This window comes from Emydura macquarii, unplaced genomic scaffold (assembly GCF_026122565.2).
Source record: "Emydura macquarii macquarii isolate MOO-44397 ecotype Brisbane River unplaced genomic scaffold, CSIRO-AGI_Emac_v2 contig_3530, whole genome shotgun sequence".
Taxonomy (NCBI): domain Eukaryota; kingdom Metazoa; phylum Chordata; order Testudines; family Chelidae; genus Emydura; species Emydura macquarii.
This window is the reverse complement of record NW_027133667.1, coordinates 11,104,111-11,122,547: the sequence shown is the minus strand read 5'-3', so window position 1 is coordinate 11,122,547 and position 18,437 is coordinate 11,104,111. Positions and strand designations below refer to the sequence as shown.

At 49.6% G+C, this 18,437-nt stretch overlaps 1 protein-coding gene across 1 annotated transcript; it reads left to right on the top strand.

Annotated features, from left to right (window-relative positions):
* The first annotated feature begins 12,500 nt into the window (after positions 1 to 12,500).
* On the top strand, positions 12,501 to 14,341 carry TMEM121B (transmembrane protein 121B). Its single transcript, XM_067536121.1, has one exon. It carries the CDS (start codon positions 12,782 to 12,784, stop codon positions 14,225 to 14,227), a length of 1,446 nt encoding a protein of 481 aa, XP_067392222.1. The 5' UTR covers positions 12,501 to 12,781; the 3' UTR covers positions 14,228 to 14,341.
* The last annotated feature ends 4,096 nt before the right edge of the window (positions 14,342 to 18,437 follow it).

Here is an 18,437-nt window from a genome sequence, read left to right as displayed (position 1 = left end):
ATAGGTGATGGCCCCTCAACTTTGACAGCTGGGTAGCGATGTCAACTTGTCCTTTATCTTTGAGAAACAAGTTTACCCATTCCCCAATCTTGTCTGGTAAACATACTTCAGTCTTTTTTTTTTTTTTTTTCCAGCCTGTGTTCGTAACTTTGCATATAATGTTGCTACATACAATTCACCATGATATTACTGACTAACAAGTTACTTGTTTTCAAATGATACCTCACATGCCATATTTTGTACAAAGATTATTACAATAAGGTGTGAATACAGGATTGCATTTGGTCACAGTTACATTTTAACAAAAGAAATGAAAGACCAAACATCAGAGAATTTCTTAGTACCAACCAAGTCCTTTGACAGTTGCAATGAGAAGAAATTCCTTACTTAGCTTCCCCTTGTGCTGCCTGGGTTTGTTCTCCTGTAGGTCTTAGAGGGGTCAAGCATTCCTGGGAACAACTGTGGTGAGTGTAAGAAGAGAGGCTCTTGACTTGTGTAGGTGTAAAGCAGACTTGCTAACATGCCTCTCCAAGTGACACCATTTACAGACCTGTCTCTGATGCAGAGGAGGAATTTAGACTTAACACATCACTGAAAAAACCTTCCAGCCCTAGGAATTTTATCTAAATTCTTGAGCCATGCTGTGTTAAGTGAATTTACTGTGCATGCCATTGTGCCAGACTGCCATCATAAGGGCCAAAGTCCTGTTTATCTATAGAGCAGCCCCATCCTCTCTGCCTGTGTACCCAACCCTTACCTGGATGGGCGAACTCTAACAGTGGAGTGGAAGGTCATCTTCTATGATCAGTCTGTGACAATCTTACTGCATAGCCGGCCAGCATGAGTGCTAATTATGATGGGGCTTGTTTGCTGTGGGCAGCTGTCCACTGGGCAGTAGCCTTACCTAGACTTGGGTGACAAAACAGCTGTTGTCTGATAACTATTGGTCACTCCTTCTACTTTTCATTATGGGACAGATTTTTAAAGGTATTTACGCATCTAAAGATGCAGGCAGGTGCCTAGTGGGATTTTCTAAAGAGCCGAGGTGCCTGTCAGCATCTTTAGATGCCTTAACAATGTGACCATCTAGACTGTTGTGACTCTGAGTGTAGGTGATCAGGGAGCAGTTAGCACAATTCATATCATAAGGGAACCCTAATGCCAAAGAACCACCCAGGACCTAGACTTAAGAGGGAACAACAAGCCTGCATTTGCAGGGAGCTGGATTGGATGAGCTGATCAGTCTGTCCATGGTAGAGGTGAAAGGCCATGGCTTAGAACTGTCTGAGTCTGTTGTATTTTTTGGAGCTCAGTGGTGGTAATAAAGGGGTGCTCTGTGTGTCCTCCTTGAAACTCACCCTAAGGCTTTTAAGTAGGATTTTGAAATCATTCATCTTTGGGGCGGGGTAGAGGAATAGTGGGAGGACCTTCCACTACTCCCTGCTCTCAAATCCAGTGTTCCAGCCAAGTAAGGGCACATACACTGCATTCTGCAGTCTGTCTGCAACAGCCAAAGGTGGTGAGGAATTAAAGAGCAGTGCAAGAAGCTTATTCACACCCCCTTCCACCCCAAAACATGTGCACCACTGATAGCAACCTCTGTCCATAGACTGTGTGACCGCTGGGGAGCAAATGCTTGTTTTCTAAGAATCTTAAGGGCCTGATTTTTTGGGTAGAATGTTTATTTTTTGCAGCATGCTTGCGTGTGTTCGGCTGGGGATGCGGAGGGCAGAGGAGAACAGAAAAAAAGTTCTGTAATGTCTGAATCTGTGTTGGAGTGAAGTGAAATCCCTTGGTTTGCCTTCTGTGCAGAGGAATTAATTAGCTGCAGGAAGTGGGGTAGAGTTTAGCCCTTTAACAGTTGGGAGTATGTAACAAGAAGTGTTGGTATCCTGTGGGACTTTAGCCTCAATGTCATTGCCAGTGTCTCTTACTCTATATTATGTACTCCCAGCTGTGTAACTGAGTAAACCCTCAACCCCCCCCAGAGTCTTGTCACACTTCAGCTTCTTCTGTTTTGGAGCAAAGTTGCCTCTCTTTGGGTTTTTTGAGCAGCTATAGATATGGGACTTCAATGATTGATATAGTAGTGCTTTTTACAGAGCACTCTCCATGCACAGAACAACATCCTTCCTGCCCTGAACAGCTAACATGCTAAGGGGCTCATCCTGACAGCTGCTGAGCATCAGCATCTTCCATTAATTTCATTGGGCTTTGGATGAAGCTCAAAGGGAGCAATAAGGCAAGAGGTCTGAAAAAAGTAAAGTGGAGCAGGAAGAAGAGCAAAACTACCTAGGACCTTGTACTTGCAGAAGAGCTTGAATTTCATCCAGTAGAAATGGGGGGAGGGGGGAAGGGGAGTGAGGAGAGAGAAATCTCTGGAGAGGAAGATGACCCCACCAGTGGCACAAGATTAGATTGGGTGAGCGGAGACTTGGGGAGGCATATCAAGGAAGTGTCCTTCCTTCCAATCTCAGTGCTGGAGTTTATCCTTCTCTTTCCCTATTCCAGTGGCAGTTTTTTCAGAGTCTATCTATTTTGGATGTGAATTTTAGCTTTAATATTAAAACCAACCTGATTCCAGAGCTATTCCTTTGAACCAGTGTATGTGTCTAAGACAGTGGAAGTTGGGTTAAAACAGTGAATGTTTGCAATGGCCTCCTGGACTCTTTAGCTGCTTCTGTCTTAGGGGTTGCCCTGTATTTTTTAAGGGGACATCTCTTTTTCTGTATTTTGTTTGTCCAAAAATTCTGAGCGTGACCCGACACATGTGGCCTAGACAGTACACCCTTAAAACAATTTTCAGTCAATGGGCCACATTCACCCCTGGTGTAAAACTGACGTAAGTCACTGGAGCTACCCCAGGGATAAATTTGGCCTATGACACTTCTAACTTTCCTGGCAGGTTTCCTTTTTTTTTGGCATGGAGGGGAATTTCATTGGTATAATTTGTTTCTGTCAGTTTTTTTTAATGCTACGAACAAACTTCCTAGCAGAGATATTGCAGTGGGGGGTGGCTGCCTTGTAGTGCCCCCTGCTGGCAGAGTGTGGCACTGCAGATGCTTCCAGCTTCAGTTTCCTTCACAGAGATGGGTCGCCTTATCTCTTCACACACCAGTCTGAGGTTGGAGATGCAGCTTACTCCTCCAGCTAAGTCTCACACACACACACAATACACAACCCCTTCCAGGGTAGCAAAAGTTCAACAAACAAAAAGGCCCTTTGGCAATTTTTCAACCCACCCTCTGGGCCCTATTCCCAGCCCCATTCTGGGCGACAAGTCTTTCAAGGGCTGGGATACAGTGCTCGACATAGCTCAGGCTGGCTCCCCTGAAGTACCCAGCCTCCTACAGGCTCTGGCTTAGGGGCTTCCACAGGTGCCTCCCCCATTCCCTGTGATTCCAGCTCCAGGCTGCTCTCACTCTGTCCTTTTCTAAGACCCAGGTGTCCATTACTCTATCACCTGACCCTCCTTAATCCTGCCACCTCAGGCTGGGTAGCAGCTAATTAATTATGGCACAGGTATGGCTGATCCCATCTCTCTTCATAGAGGCCAGTTACCCTCTGACAGATACTAGCTACATTTGTTAATTGGGGAAAAGGGATTGGTCAGCAATCCCTGCTTGGCCTTTCAGTTCCTGCATCCGGTACATTAGCAATGCCATCTTAGCCTAGAGACAGAACAAATCTAGGGTCACGTGAATGTCACTTTTCAAAATTGAAATTGAAAAATACCAGCCCCAGTGTAAAACTGCCCACCAAGAAGGTTATGATCATGGAAGACTTGTGACAGACTGACACTGTCCTGGACAAACCTTATGGAATTAAGGGAAACTTTACTGAATTACATTTAATACCCTTGGGAACCAGTGTATTAAATATGCAATTCTTCTTTGAGTAATGTTCCTGTGGGCCCTCCACTGTAGGGGTACCCGTGCCCTGCTCTTCTGATCAGAGCTCTTTGGGAGCAGTGGTGTCCATTCGGACATCAGCCCACACAGCTCGATGAGCCAGCGTTACTGCACCAGATGAATGACTTTCTCGTGTGTGCGCGTGGAGTATTGTTGAATTGTAGGTACCTTTTCTAGGAAGAGGGGGATGCTAATGTAATTCTCAGCCCTTCGAAGCCTCCTCCCCCAACAGGTGCAGCTATACGTGTTCAAACTGGATTCTCCAGGGACCAACAAACAAAGGATTTCTGGATAAACAGCCTAAGTTTAAACAGGCATAAGGCCTACTTCCTTATCCAGCAAATGGACAGGATCCCCCCAGTCCACAGAGGGCCCCAATCCTTAGAGCAGGTTTGGAAGGACTAGGGTTACTGAAGCTCCCTCAGGCTGGATGTTTGTTCTGAGCTGATACTGTGATGAACTTGAAACCCCTCGGGTGGGCTATTGAAGGGATGCTCCTGCCAGAGCCCATGCTTGGGTTGGGGTGATCTCTGGTACGCTTATTAAGCATGCAGGCTAAGTTCCTTTATTGCTTTGTGTTTGCCTTTACCTTAAGGATTAAATAGGCTTGCATAGGAAGTGCTGTATGGTACCTTATAATGATGGGCTATTACTAAGTTAGTCTCTGAATGCAAAGTAAGCAGGCCTGCTGAGGCAGAGTCTCTTGCTGGGATATCCTACTATAGTGCAGCGAGACATGTCTCCACCTGAGAGATGATGGTCAGAGTGCCTGAAGCCTAGAGTGGGTGCCTGTGCTGGACCACAGAGGGGGGATACAGGTGCAGTTGCTCTGAACTGTGACACTTTGCTTGCCTGACACAAACATGGACTAGCCCCTAGCGAGGTGAATGGAATTATACTATACTATACTAAGCAACCTAGTCCTTCTCCCAATGAAGCCAGAGGCAAAACTCTGACTTCAAGGGAAGTAGGCTTGGACTCCCAATATGTGGAAACCTCCAGCTTGTAATAGTCTAGGAGCAGTCTGGGTTTGTTTAATCTGTTCAGAACCCTCCCATTCACTTCACCAAAACTGACTGTTCCATTTAGCGTCCATGTGCAAAGCCCACAGTCCTCTGGCAGCTGGAAGATTGGCAAATAAGCCTGACTGCTGATTGGATGAGGTGATCACATGATTGTAAGCATAAATTTGCCATCTTCTATCTGGCCTCCTTATTAAATGATTAGCCTAAGCCTGAGGTTTGTTTTTTCCCCTTTTAGTAGTGATCTAGGTTATGTTGGAGGAAGCTGGTGAAAATTCTGCTAGAAGTCACTACTAAAGCAACTTAATGACAGAAAATTGTATGTCTCTGACAAGGGGATGCAGAGCCTTTCAGTGCTAGCTGAGTGGTTCAAATCAGCCTGCTTCAACAACAACTTCAAGTTGTTAACTGCAGGAGCCTGTTCAATGGCCTCTATTAAATTAGTCTTGTCCTGGTGGACAATAATCTAATCACTAAAACCATCACTGCTGGCAGTAAGCAACTTCTTGTGAGACTGGCAAGAGGAAGGGGGGGGGGGGAAGGCATGAATGTGAAGCCTGAATTTGTCTCTCCACCCTAGAAGCAGGCCTCCTGTGTCTGTGTTGACACACAGTGGCAGGGCTGTGGGGGAAACTTCCAGAAAGGGCAGCTGTAGTGGAGGAAGGAGAGGAGAATTTAGTGTTATGCCCCTACCTTTCACAAGCAATAAATAAATTCACTGTAATGTAATAGAACAAAGACTAGTAAGAGAAACAAAAAAATTCCTGCTCGTTAAACTGGAAAAAGTGAGAAAGCTGGACTTTTTAACTTTCATTTTTTACCTAGGATAAAGTCTAAAACACCCACCAGTGCTGTTATGGCCTGTTTTATTCATAAATAAGTGCATGCACTAATTAAAAAAAAGTCTGGAAAATGATCATGGCCTTTCACATTAGCATTAAAGACTGTAATCATTTCAGTTTAAATTGCTATTTATGTACTGTCTATAGCAAAATGACTGTAGCCATGAATTTATAGTACAGAATCAGCACTTTAGTGACAAACATTTTCAGTGTTTGAAAATTTCTTTGTATTTTATTAGGGGGCTGGTGAAACTGTTCTACCCAAGGCAATAGGCTTCCATCCTGCACATTTGAATTGATCAGATAAGTAACTGCAGTGTCAAATGCGCATCACAGAATCACACAGTGTTCCCATCCCACGCAAGCTGCATTTTAAATGGGGCTTAATGTGATTACTCTAATTCAAACTTCCTAAATTCAATGTAGCCTCTTCCATTTTCCCATCTTCAAGCTCCCAATTTCTGACAGCTCTTGAGAGACATAATTAGAATTTTAGCACCTGGTCTTTACTTTTGGCATATTTTGTCTCATTTACCAGAAGTAAAACAGCTGGTTTGTTTCCTCTTGAATTCTGCCAAAAAAAATAATTGCCCCTTGCCAAAGCCAGGCTGTCTGACTAAAGAGGGATGAGGGAGAAGGGGAGGGAAACTGGGGAGGTCTTTTGCAGACCTCTGCTTCTTACTTCCCAAATAATTGTCAAGACTGAACAAATATGGTAATTTTTAGGCAGTTGTAATATCTATTTTATAAAATATGCCTACAGCAGTTGCATTCAGTATCAGTTTTAATCAGAAACCTCAGCCATAATTTGGATGTTGCTGAAAATGGAGGAGATGACTACATTTTAAATAACCTGCACTTCTAAGTGCTTCATTGCTACTGTTGATTGTTGTTAAAAGAACTGTAACACCTGCATGGGCTGCACCAATGGTTTTGTGATATATTGGATTGTCAGGCAAACAGCTCATTGTATTTTACCCTTCAGTGCTCAAGGATTTGACCACACACATTTTACTTTTTGAGATTGAGAATGACATTTCTGTTTTTCCTAAGTGTAAGCAGGGGATTTGTTCCACTGTAGTAGGAGAATTTCTCTATGTACACAGTACCCTGGATGAACTGAGTGACGAAAGCATTTGAGTCTCTATGCCAAATCACTTCACCCCCCTGTCCACCTTGACTTCCCCTACCACCAAGGCCTGTGTGAGCAGGACACTGACCACACACGGAGGACTAATCCCAGGCGTTTCTGGAAGTTTACCTCAGTCCCTCCATGGGTAACTGTGAGCAGGGACACGGATGCCGCTACTCCTACCTCTCGTTATCCTTTTAACCTGTAATCACTGTAATTAATTTAAACAGACATACAATTGATTTACACCAAAACTGTTTGGGGATTAAAAAGCCCTTCACAGCATTAACACTGTGAGGAAATGGCTTAGGTAAGGGTCAGTGCAGCAGTCTTTAAAGTGCAATAAACGTTACAGTAACAACAAATTTACATGTTCAGTGTCTTCTTTTTGGAACTGCATTTGCTGCTGTGATGGCACTGCCCCAGGATGAGTTTGGTCTCTGTGTGACAGAACTTGTTCTCTATCTTCGGTTCTTGCCTCTGTCCAGGCCACGTCCCCCTCTGCCTCTGCACTTAATACCTCCTGACAGATGCTGGCAAAGGGGCCCATCTCTTTCTTTCTCCCCACATCAGTGCATACAAACTTGCTGTGAGAATGGGAGACTCACCATACTGTCACTCAGATGCTGCCCCAGCCCCAGCTGCTGAGGTTCCTCCACATCAGCTCTGGGCTCCTGACCCCTCCCTGGCTCTGTGTTACCCTGGTCTGGCAGCCCCAGCTCACAGGAGGACAGGATCTTGACTCCCTCTTTGGCCTGCCTGTATTGTCTATCCTACTGACTAGGAGTGCTGGGGACTTCTCAGGATCCTGACACTTCTTTGACCTTGCCCCTTTCTGCTGGTATGGGGAGAGCAGGGTGACCAGTTAACAAGCGTGAAAAAGCGAGACGGGTGGGGTGGTAAAAGGGTCCTACATAAGACAAACCCCCTAATATTAGGATGGGCATCTGGTCACCCTAGGGGAGAGGGCCAACCAAAAATCCCCCACTAAGTTGCAGTAAGGGGCCAACAGTCCCCTTTCACAAGGGTTTTCACTAGGTCTCTTATTAGTACCTCCTTTTTAGTCTGCCTGTCCTCTTACCCCCATGGTGGTAATCAGAGTGTTTCTCATAGTAGCCGGGTGCATGTGGGACAGATGACACTCTGACCAACAGCAGAGCACAAGTCCTAAAAGCTTTGTGAAACAAGACTCCAATCAAAAAGCAAAAGAAATCCAGGCACTGTAAGAAATACCCTCAGCCTAGTTAAAAGGAATATATCCACTGCTAAGTTCATTGCTAAGAAAATCCAGACTCCTTTGGTATAGCCATCAGGACAAAGTAATTACTGCAAGCAAGCAACACTAATGGTACATGGAGGAGCCCTTTCATTAACTCAGGGCTTGACAAATTTGTTTTGGAGCTAGGGGCCAGCCCAAAAATTAAGGAGCCAGACAACGTAGGCTCAGCAGTGGGGCGCCCTGGCTGGAGTGCAGAAGCCGCTCTCCCCTCCCAGCCCCGCCCCTTCCCCCCGCTCCTCTCCCACAACATGGGTCCAGCAACAGGGCGCCCTGGCTGGAGCGTGGCAGCCTTGCCACATGGGTGCAGTGGCGCCCTGGCCGGAGTGCGGTGGCTGCTCCCCCCGAAGAAATACTAGGTGCCAGGCTTAAATTTCTAGGCGCCAATGTGACCTGGCGTCCAGGGTTTGTCAAGCCCTGCATTAACTATACTATAGCAAGGTGAGTAAGGATTGTTGCCTTGAGTTTGTGTGAGTGGTAGCTGAATTCACAACCCATGCAGCTGGTAGAACTAAAACAGGTCTTACTGTTCAAGGTATAAGATGACAACATTAAAAGCAATAGAGATTTGTCTGGTCAAAAGTTTTTGCTTTTCAGTAGGACCCACTAGACTTCTAAAGAATGTCATCATCAAGCACATCAGCAATCTAGAAGTCTGAGTGTCAAACTGAGAAAATTCAAGCTCAGGTGAGTTCACTTACCCCAATCTGAAGACAAAGCACCAGTAAATTAGAAAGTGGTGCTAACATTATAACTACGTTTTTTTTTTGCAAACAAAACTGCCAAGACCACTTAGGGTTAGTGACAAAAAAAATCCCATCTGATCTACAGTTCTCCAGAATCAACAAAGTTAGCAGGAATGTACATAGGAATTCCTTATTCCAGTCAAAGCAAACTGTCTGTCAATGACACCGTGTCAGGTTTTTTTTTTTGTTTTTTTTAAATCAGAACTAGTGACAATACCTAGTTGAGACTTACTCCCCTTACATAACACGTATGGCCAAACAGAGCTAAGTAAGACATTTGTGTCTTTGTACAGAAAGTCTTTTCAAAGCATCTACCTGGACATTTTCTTTGGTAGACAAGTCTTTGGTTTTGAGCAAAGGGAGAAAGGCCGTGCAGGTTAAACAATTAGCTCTCGCCTGCCGAATCCTGAAGTGGAACCAACAAACCTTGAAAAGGTTGGAGAACAAAGTGAACAACCCAATCCATTATCTGGAAATATTACTTTAGATGGTAAGGGAGGTGAGAAGGGAATTCCATGATAAACACGTGTCACTTTCGCCTCTTACATCTTGAATGACCTGAGATGTAAGTAATATCAAGAATGGGTGGTACTTTTTATAATGTCTTGATTACATGGAAGCCACAGACACGACCTGGAGAAAAGGTATTATCCAGTTACACTACTATGGAATCTGTTTATGGACCAAAGGGCAGCTACAGCATGAGTACAGATACATGCATGAATATGCTGACATTTGAGGTAGATGAGGTCAGGATAGCAGGGTTTGCTCTCACTTTTAAACTGCTTGAAGGGAAGTATCTCATGGATACTTTTAACTAGTTGGCCTGATATAACAGAGTTTGTCCCATTAAAAGAAGTGATTGATAATCACACCAATGTCATCTTATAGCCAGCAATTTTCATCTGCTGTCTGGCTGAGGTAAAGCACTATTCACCAATTACCCCAAGTAACTGGGGGTCCTTTATCTCATTTGAGGATCCCAAACATCCAGATACCAAATACCAGTTTTACTGGTGCTGGCCACGTCAGCAAGTGATTCACTGGTCACTAATGCCAAAACCATGGCTCAAAATCCACAGAGCTATCTGAGGATGCAGGGCAGCAGAACGCTTCATCATGTGGTTCACCAGAGAGCATGGTGCCAGAGCCTTGGCGCTGGACTCAGTTAGCTTGGCTGGATCTGGGGACCTTAGTGCCACGTTGGATGCTCACCATGCGACCTCTGATTCACTAGAGTCCATGATGGCAGAACCTTGGCACTAGCTTGGACACGTTGCTGGATACGTTGCTGCCGTACAGGAAGCTTGGCACCGAGCTATGACGGCCCAGAGGGATCTGGGGACTTTGGTGCGGTGTTGACTGTGCCAGAACCTCACAGGTAGGCTCAGTCAGCTGGATTAAAAAGCAGGGACCTGGCCACTGCTTAAGCCAAGCACCCAGCCACTTAAGCTAACAGAGCTAAAGTCAATGCTGGACTGACACATTACCAGACTTAGTCGAATGGGCCGGCGGACCCTCCCTCAACTGTAGGGGGTGTGTGAGGTGATCCTCCTGCAGCTGTGGGGCCGGAAGCTATGCATGCTGGTAGCATACCATTTCCTCTTGGTTCTTCTGCAAGAAAGTTGTAGTTGCCAATCTAACCGACTAGACCAAAAATAGCCATGAAAGGGCAGAAGAAGAGAAAGGGGGGGGGGGGGAAACTGACGAGGCAGAGTGTCAGCTCACTGCACCCTCAATGGCTACAAAGAAACGGAGGGGTGGTTCAGGACACTCCCTTTTTACCACCCTGGGCATCCTCCATGAGCGGAGGTGTGAGGGTCCCAATGGCCACTGCCAGCCAGAAGATGCCACAGCTCAACAGTAGGAGGTGTCAATCCCCACAAGTATGGCTATGCAGCAGCTACTCAAGCGTATGTTTCAGCCTACGCCTCTCAAAACAGAGCATGGGGCGGAGGGGCATAATGCGGTGTACATGGGTTTCCTCACTTTCTGGGCTGAAAAAATTAGTGTGGCCTTCCAATAAGGAGGCTTGGGTTGGATGAAATCCCTTCTCTGGTGTACTCCTCTCCAAAAGAAATGATGAAAAGGTGAGCACGTTATCACTGCAGCACACTTGTTGTGGAGGAACGTGAGTAAACAGAGTTTACCCATGGCTCACTTGAGAATTATGGAGTTTAGTTTACCCACTTGTTTTTTTAACCACTACACCACTGCCCTGCAGTTCTAAGGTGCCCTCTTCTTCCCTCCAACCATGAGCATATGCAGCAGATGCTGGGATGGGGCAGTGCTCCTGGAGGTTTCAGCGTGCCTGAGGGCTTTCCATGTAACTGAAGACAAGCCTGTCATGTGGTTAACCTGACAGTTATACCAATATTTGCAGAGATATGTTTAAGACGCGAATCCATTATGCAGCAGAAAAAGGATGGATTGGGGGGGGGGGTGTGGTCACATCTGTGCTTCACCCCATATATAGTGTCAAACCTAAACCAAATATCTGTGCAATTGTTGGTTCACCCGGTTTTACCAACGTGAATGATGTCGCATTATCTTCTTTGGTCAGGCCACAACGGATCTCAAAGCTGCACTAGAAAGCCTTCCAGCATGAGGCAGCTGCCCTTGGGCTAAGGGTTGCTTGGGCAAAAACAAAAATCCAGAGTTTTGGCAAAAAAGGTGTGATACAAGACATCTGTCCTCCTCGGCAAGCCATGGAAATAGTGGCTGACTTCATCGAGCTAGGCAGTAAACTGTCATAAAAATGGGCACAGTCAGCCAGACTTCTTAAGGAGAATAGGTTTAGCAGCCATGCTAAATCATAGATTTATCCCACCTGTGTACATCTGCTCCTCTTATATGGAGCTGAACACAGACATTGCTTAAACCAGGGCGCAGGAGGCTGGAGGCATTTTGTCTGCATTGCCAGTGGTGACTACTGGACATAAGATGGTTTGACTTTCTCTGTATTATGGATGTAGCATTGAGAACTGGCCTTGAGAGGCTTGAAGTCATCAATGGCCACCAGTGGCTGGCCCTTTTTGGTCAGTTGCCTGCCTTGGAGACAAAGTCCTTGTGCATCCAGCGCTGCAAATCAGATTTGTCGTCAGGAGGGGACAGTGCCGGTCAGGAACTGGCAGCAGTTATGTGGTCAGCCTGGCTGCACCAGATCCATAACAGCTCTTAGACACCAGGAATAAGGCCATAGAGGGTGTTCTTGGACACGTGGCACTATGGGCCTCCCCTAGGTGTATTGTTGTGTGGCTGTGGGATGGCTGCCCCCACTACCTACCTATGGGCAGTAGCACAGGTATTGGGCGGGGGGAGGGGGGGGGCATTGCTAATTGAGGATCCGGCCTGGTGTTCATTACAACCAACGGCACCAATCTGCCTCTGCCCAGGCCGGCAGCGTTTGCGCTCCTCGCCCAGCGAGGGGCTCCTCTCCCCGAGGCTGGGCACACATCTCTGCTCCCCGGGGGGCCAGGCCCTGCCTCCCGGCTGCACAGGCTCCGCTCCACCCCACGCACCCACCCACTCGGGCTGCCGGAGAACAAGGCTGCCGTGCTTCAGCTCCTCCGCCCGTCACTCGGGCTGTCTCCTCGGTCCGCCTCCCCCCGCCCCGCAGCCGATCCCCCGCAGCCGCCCGCCTCTCTCGCCCGCGGAGCCGCCGCCGCTTTCTCCGGAGCCCGCTTCCCGCCCGTGGATCCGCTCCGGGTTTCCGCCGGATCCAGGCCGGGTCTCCGCCCTCGCCGGCCCCTGCCGTCCCCTGGCCCAGCCGCTGTCCGCCCCATCCCTCGGTGCCGCCGGGGCTGGGCGCGGCCGGGGCCCGGGCCCCTCGCTCTGGGGCCGGGGCGGACAATGCACCGAGCTGTCTCCAACCAGCGCTCGGGCTCCTCCTCCTCCTCCTCCGGCTCCTTCCAGCCGCCGCCGCCGCCCGCTCACCCCGCCGCCGACCTGCAGCCGCTCTTCCTGGGCGGCCGTAGCCGGCGGGTGTCGGTGTCCAGCTCGGGCTCGGCCCGGGCCCGCAGCAGCAGCAGCAGCAGCAGCGGCGGGGAGGAAGAGGCGAGCATCAGCAAACCCCTGGTGCCGGCCCCGGCCGCGCCGGCCCCCGCCGCCGCCTCCTCCCCGGCCTCCAGCAGCAGCAGCAGCTCAGGCGGCAGCATGACAGCGGGGGAGCTGTACGGGGGCGCGGGCCCGGCCGGGGGGCCGGCGGCTGCAGCCGGCGGCGGGCTGCAGTGGGCGGGCGGGGGCTCCGGCGGGTCGCGCTGGGGCTACAAGGCGCTGTCCCTGGTGCTGCTGCTGGGGCAGGGCGCGCTGCTGGATCTCTACCTGATCGCCGTCACCGACCTCTACTGGTGCAGCTGGATCGCCACCGACCTGGTGCTGGCGGCCGGCTGGGGCATCTTCTTCTGCCGCAACAGCCGGGCCCGCCGCCGGGAGCGCCCGCCGCCCGGCCACCCGCCGCCTCCCTTGCACCCTTTGCTGCTGCACCCCCCGCCCGGCGGCCGGGGCGCGGGCCGGGCCGGGGGCCCCCTGCGGGGCGGGGACTTCGCCTACGCCCACCTGGCCTGGCTGATCTACTCCATCGCCTTCACCCCCAAGGCGGCGCTGATCCTGGGCACCTCCATCCTGGAGCTCATCGAGCTGCGCCTGCCGCTCGGCACCACCGGCTTCCGCGTCACGCTGGCGCTCTCCGCCCCGCTGCTCTACTGCCTGCTGCGGGCCATCGGCCCCGACGGCGCCGGCCAGCTGCTGCTGCCGCCCCAGCCCCCGCCCCAGCACCGCGCCGCCGCCGCCTTCCTGGCCACCTGCCTCGACCTGCTGGACAGCTTCACCCTGCTGGAGCTGGTGCTGCAGCCCGGCCGCCCGGCCCCGCTGCCCGGCCCGCTGCGCTACCTGCTCATCGCCGTCTACTTCCTCTGCCTGGCCTCGCCCGTGCTCTGGCTCTACGAGCTCAGCGCCGCCCGGCCGCCCGGCGCCGCCCGCCTGGCCCTGCACCTGCTGCTGCCCGCCGGGCTGCTGGACGCGCCGCTGCTCGCCCTGCGCTGCCTGCTGCTGCTGCGCTACCAGCAGCCGCTCTCCGTCTTCATGCTGAAGAACCTCTTCTTCCTGGCCTGCCGCGGCCTCGAGGCGCTGGAGACCTGCTGCCTGCTCCGCCCCGCCGCCGGGGCCGGGGCCGCCAAATACAGCCCGGCCCCCGGCCCGGGGCCCGGCGCCGCCCAGCTCAGCCACTGCATCTCCGAGAACGACGTGGGGCCCCACGGCTACGTCAACACCCTGGCGGTCAGCAGCGCCCAGAACTGACCCCGCGCCGGCTCACCCTGCCCCCTCGCATCCCGCCCGCTAACCCTGCGGCCCGGCCCCGCCACGCCCTCCACCCAGCTGCCGCTAGTAACCCTGCCCCCTCCGCCCCCACGTGGCCAGCTAGGAACACCTGCCCCGAGCCCGCTCTGCAGCGCCGCGGGGTGATCTTACCCGAGCCTCGCTCCGCCTCTTGCCCTTCACGCCCGCACCGCAGCCCAAGCCCCCTCGCCGGCACCACCAGCGCCGCCCGCTGCACTGATAGCAACCGCCTTGCTCCTGACCCAGTGCCGTGGGCTGGCCGCCTAGTGCTGAGGGGCAGGGAGGGTAGCCCCGAGCTCTCCCTGCCCCCCTAACCTCTACGCCTTACCTGCTCACGTGAGCTCCACTTGGCAGAACTGAGGGGCCAGGGAGATGACCCCGCTAACGTGCCCCTGGGCACCCTCAGGAGCTCAGCCTCCTAGCACGGACGGGAAATACCACCTCTCCTTCCCCGCCCCAGCCTAGGCAGCTGGTCAGGAGCTCTTTACGCTGCCCCTGTTGCTGGGAGGCCCCCTGACACTACTGCCTGTGGGGCCTGGGGACTAAAGAGGGGAGACCCACATCCTAGAACTCAGGGGGTAGCATCAGGTTCCCCAAGCACCCCCTGCCCTAGCTACCTGCCATTCTAAGTACCACTCCTGTGCCCCTGCCTGAATATCACCGAGCAATACTGCCACTACCGCCAGGGGAAATCATCCATCTCCCAAAACTAAGGGGAAAGAGGAATGGTAACCCCAATCCGCTGGGCTGGGCTGGCCACAGTATCACCAGTCCTTCCTCCCTGGCAGAACTGCTCTGCCTGCCGCTCAGGGCCCCCCAAGATCACTGACATTGCAACTAAGAGCAGGGGAGGGAGGCTGGTTTTTTAAAGTTTAACATTTCTTTCCCTTTTCCCTGCACAAATCCCTCAGAGGAAGGTTTACCCAGAGATCATACTATCCCTAGGGAATAACGCAGCAGCTTTCCCCGGGAAAGTATGCCTGTCCTTGAATGGGTTTTCTCTAGTCTCTGCACCCTTTATGGTGTCTGTTTCCTCCCTTGTGTGCCATATCACCTTTCCATCATGTCCTTCAGTGGCAACATGGCTTTCATTGTTTCTTCATTATTCCCCAGCGTCTAAGCAACAGAGACCAGTGGACTGTTTTAACAGCTCCTGATTATCATGATGGGAGAGACTTCAGAAGAGACTAAGTGGTGATGAGGCCTCCTTGTGTGTCTGGACTCCATGTGCCTGACTAGAAAGAGGTTTGCTTTTAAGAATTTCTTCTGCAAAGGAATTCTCTCTGTTTTCCACCCGCTGAGGTGAAATGAGGAAGAAACTTTGAACCCCCCAATGGGGAGGGGGGTGTCCCGGGAATAGGGTGGACACCAGGAAATTTCAAGGGAAACCCACCCTGGGAGCCACCCTTCCCCCTTGAAAATGTCTACCTCTGTGCTTGAATCTTGTTGCATCTTGTGCTGACTTTATGTGCTAAAGAGACAAGTGAGTCTGAAACGGACATGGTCCAGGGGACTAAATCCCCTCACGGATCAAGATGTTTATTTCCGGTGAGAACAGGGTCACCTGCTTGTGTCAAGCAGTAGCAGTGTCTGTTTGTTGGGGAGAGGAAGTGTTTTTCTGTGGCTATGCATGTTTTAAGGATCAGTGTTTATTTCTTACGTGGACAGTAAGGGCACCCTCCATTGAGATTAGGCAGGCTGTGAAGATTGGCTGTAAGTATGTGGACACTACACCCCCACAGCTGAGGATGCAGCCTGTGAATTGTTCCTCTCTGCCACCGCAGGGGTATCTTGGTGCTGTTTGGATTGGGCTATGTGCTGAACCTCATTTAACGTCCAGACATTGAAAGTGAAGTGGTACAATGAGCCCCATGTGAAAGGGTCCTAAGGTGTGTGTCACACTTTGGTGCAACCTACCCTATCCCAACACTGCCTGTCCTCCACATGCATGGGAGTGAGGGTTGGGGGACAGAAGAGTCATCAGTTGTAAAGCAATCTGTCTTGTTGAATTGCAGCTGTCCTTAGTTTTTAAAAGTTCTATGCATCTGTTTGGTCCAGCTCAAGGCATGACTCTTTACTCAGCTGTAGCTGCCTTTGGAAGCAGTTGAATGCATGTAGGAGCAGCCAGGGTTTGAAGGGTAACTTTCTCCCTTCACAGCTACTTTTTGATAGGACTGCACGCATGGAGGAAGGGTTATACTGCACTGTCCTGCCCCCTGGGAAGAGGGAACAAAGTGCAACTTACCCCTATCCAAAGCCGGTACCAGAATTATCATACACCTCAACTGGGACTTTCCTCATACACGTACATACATTCCTCCTTTCAACCCTTGGGCTTCAAGTCACGCTATTAGAACCAGAGCTGCTGCCACTGATGTCCTACTCTCTAAGGCACTGCTATTACAAAATGTTTACAGACTGATGACTTTTCCCTCTACTTCCTCTGGGTGGGACTGAATAAATGCCATTAGGCTCTTCTTTCCCTAGCACGCTGGCATGGCAATCCTCAGCTCTGGCTTAGGAAGGGCCTGAAGTGCCCAGCTGTTAGAGCTGCAGCTGCTTGGGAAGAAGAGTTAGGGGGGGGAGAGAGCAGCAAAGAATTAGCTTAACATTCCCACTACTGCTTATTTTTATCTGAGCCCTAAACAAAATGCTTGTTAAGGGCACGTGTGTTAATTCTGGCCCGTGGCCTTCTCTTCAGTAACTTTTTATTTGTCTGGACCATCTTGGTGCTGTGAGTGACTGTGATTGTAAAACTAAGTACTGTGGACTTTTTCTCTCTGACCTGAGATATGTCAAGGGCATGCTAGTTTCCTGGCCAAAAGGAAGAATGGGTAGGTGTGCCTGCAAGCAAGTAGGGATTCCCCAACAATATAAGGTCAGTGTTAAACAAAAACCTAATATACTCAAAGAACCAAAGTACCATTCAAACAGTACTGAATCAGTTCCCTAAACTCAGAGTACTCCAGCCCCTGTAATCAAACAGCCAAGTTATAAAGCAGAACAAATTACCAAAAGGAGGTGGAGAGGAAAAGCTGTCTTAGCTCGAACTAAACAGTTACTTTTACTCATGCTAAACTGAGATATAGAACATGAAGAACATGGCCCCTTTGAGTCACTGGCACATATCCATATAGTTCAGATACTAGAAGTCACAGCAGAGTTGTTAATGTAACTCTGACACTACTCCCTAGTAGATATCAATTGCAATGGAACTGCTGTTTCAACAGCAGTTGCCTTCCCCCATCTAACAGACAATGAGGTGAAAATGGCACATTGGATATTTAACTATATAGATGGCAGGCTTTTTTTTTTCTTTTTAAAAACTAGTATCAACATGGCAAGATTTTGTAAGCAGTGCATTAATCTTACAGGTTACATTTGTTCTCTGATTCATAATAGAGTTGAGCATATTGATGAGGCTCAAAATATATGTATTTTACAATAAATAAATTCCCCTGTAGAAAAGTTTTATTCTCATTAACATATTTTGTTCCTAGTATCTGCTACCCCACTACTCCCAAACTGAATTAGCAGTTGTTTGGCTAGCATGTACCTTTTTTAGTATATCTGATTTGATGGAAACACCTTTAAGGCAAAATTGGCAGCTGTATTACCACTTTTAATTACGTTAACTATTAAAGCTCTTACATTTTTGTTTATAAGCCTGCTATAGCTTTCTGCAACTCCCCTTTTTAACTCCACCCCCTTCTGCAGAATGAATATCTACACAATTGGCAAATTATGCCCCCATCCAATCCACCACCCAACCCTCCCCATCTACTCACACACTCTTGCATTCTTATTACTGTCTTAAGTCAGTGATTTTGCTAAACCGAGATGTGCCATATGAAGATCAAGGCTGCTAGTGCTCTCTATCATACACCAGTGTGCAGATTACCCTTGCACCAGAATTCAACCAGTTAGGGGAGGAGCTGGTCTGTCCAGGCCACTTATTAGGCTAGTAAACTGAAAGGGGGGAACATGAAATTAGAGAAAGACAGCCTGTGGCACAAGGAAACTTGGCATCCCCACTAGCATCAATCTGAGGTTGTATTTTTTAAATAAATGAGATTGTTCTTAAAATAAAATTAGACATTTGTGACCACCTGTGTGTCTTATTAGTGTATTGGAGTTGGCTATTGCAGAATACATTCACACACTAACTACC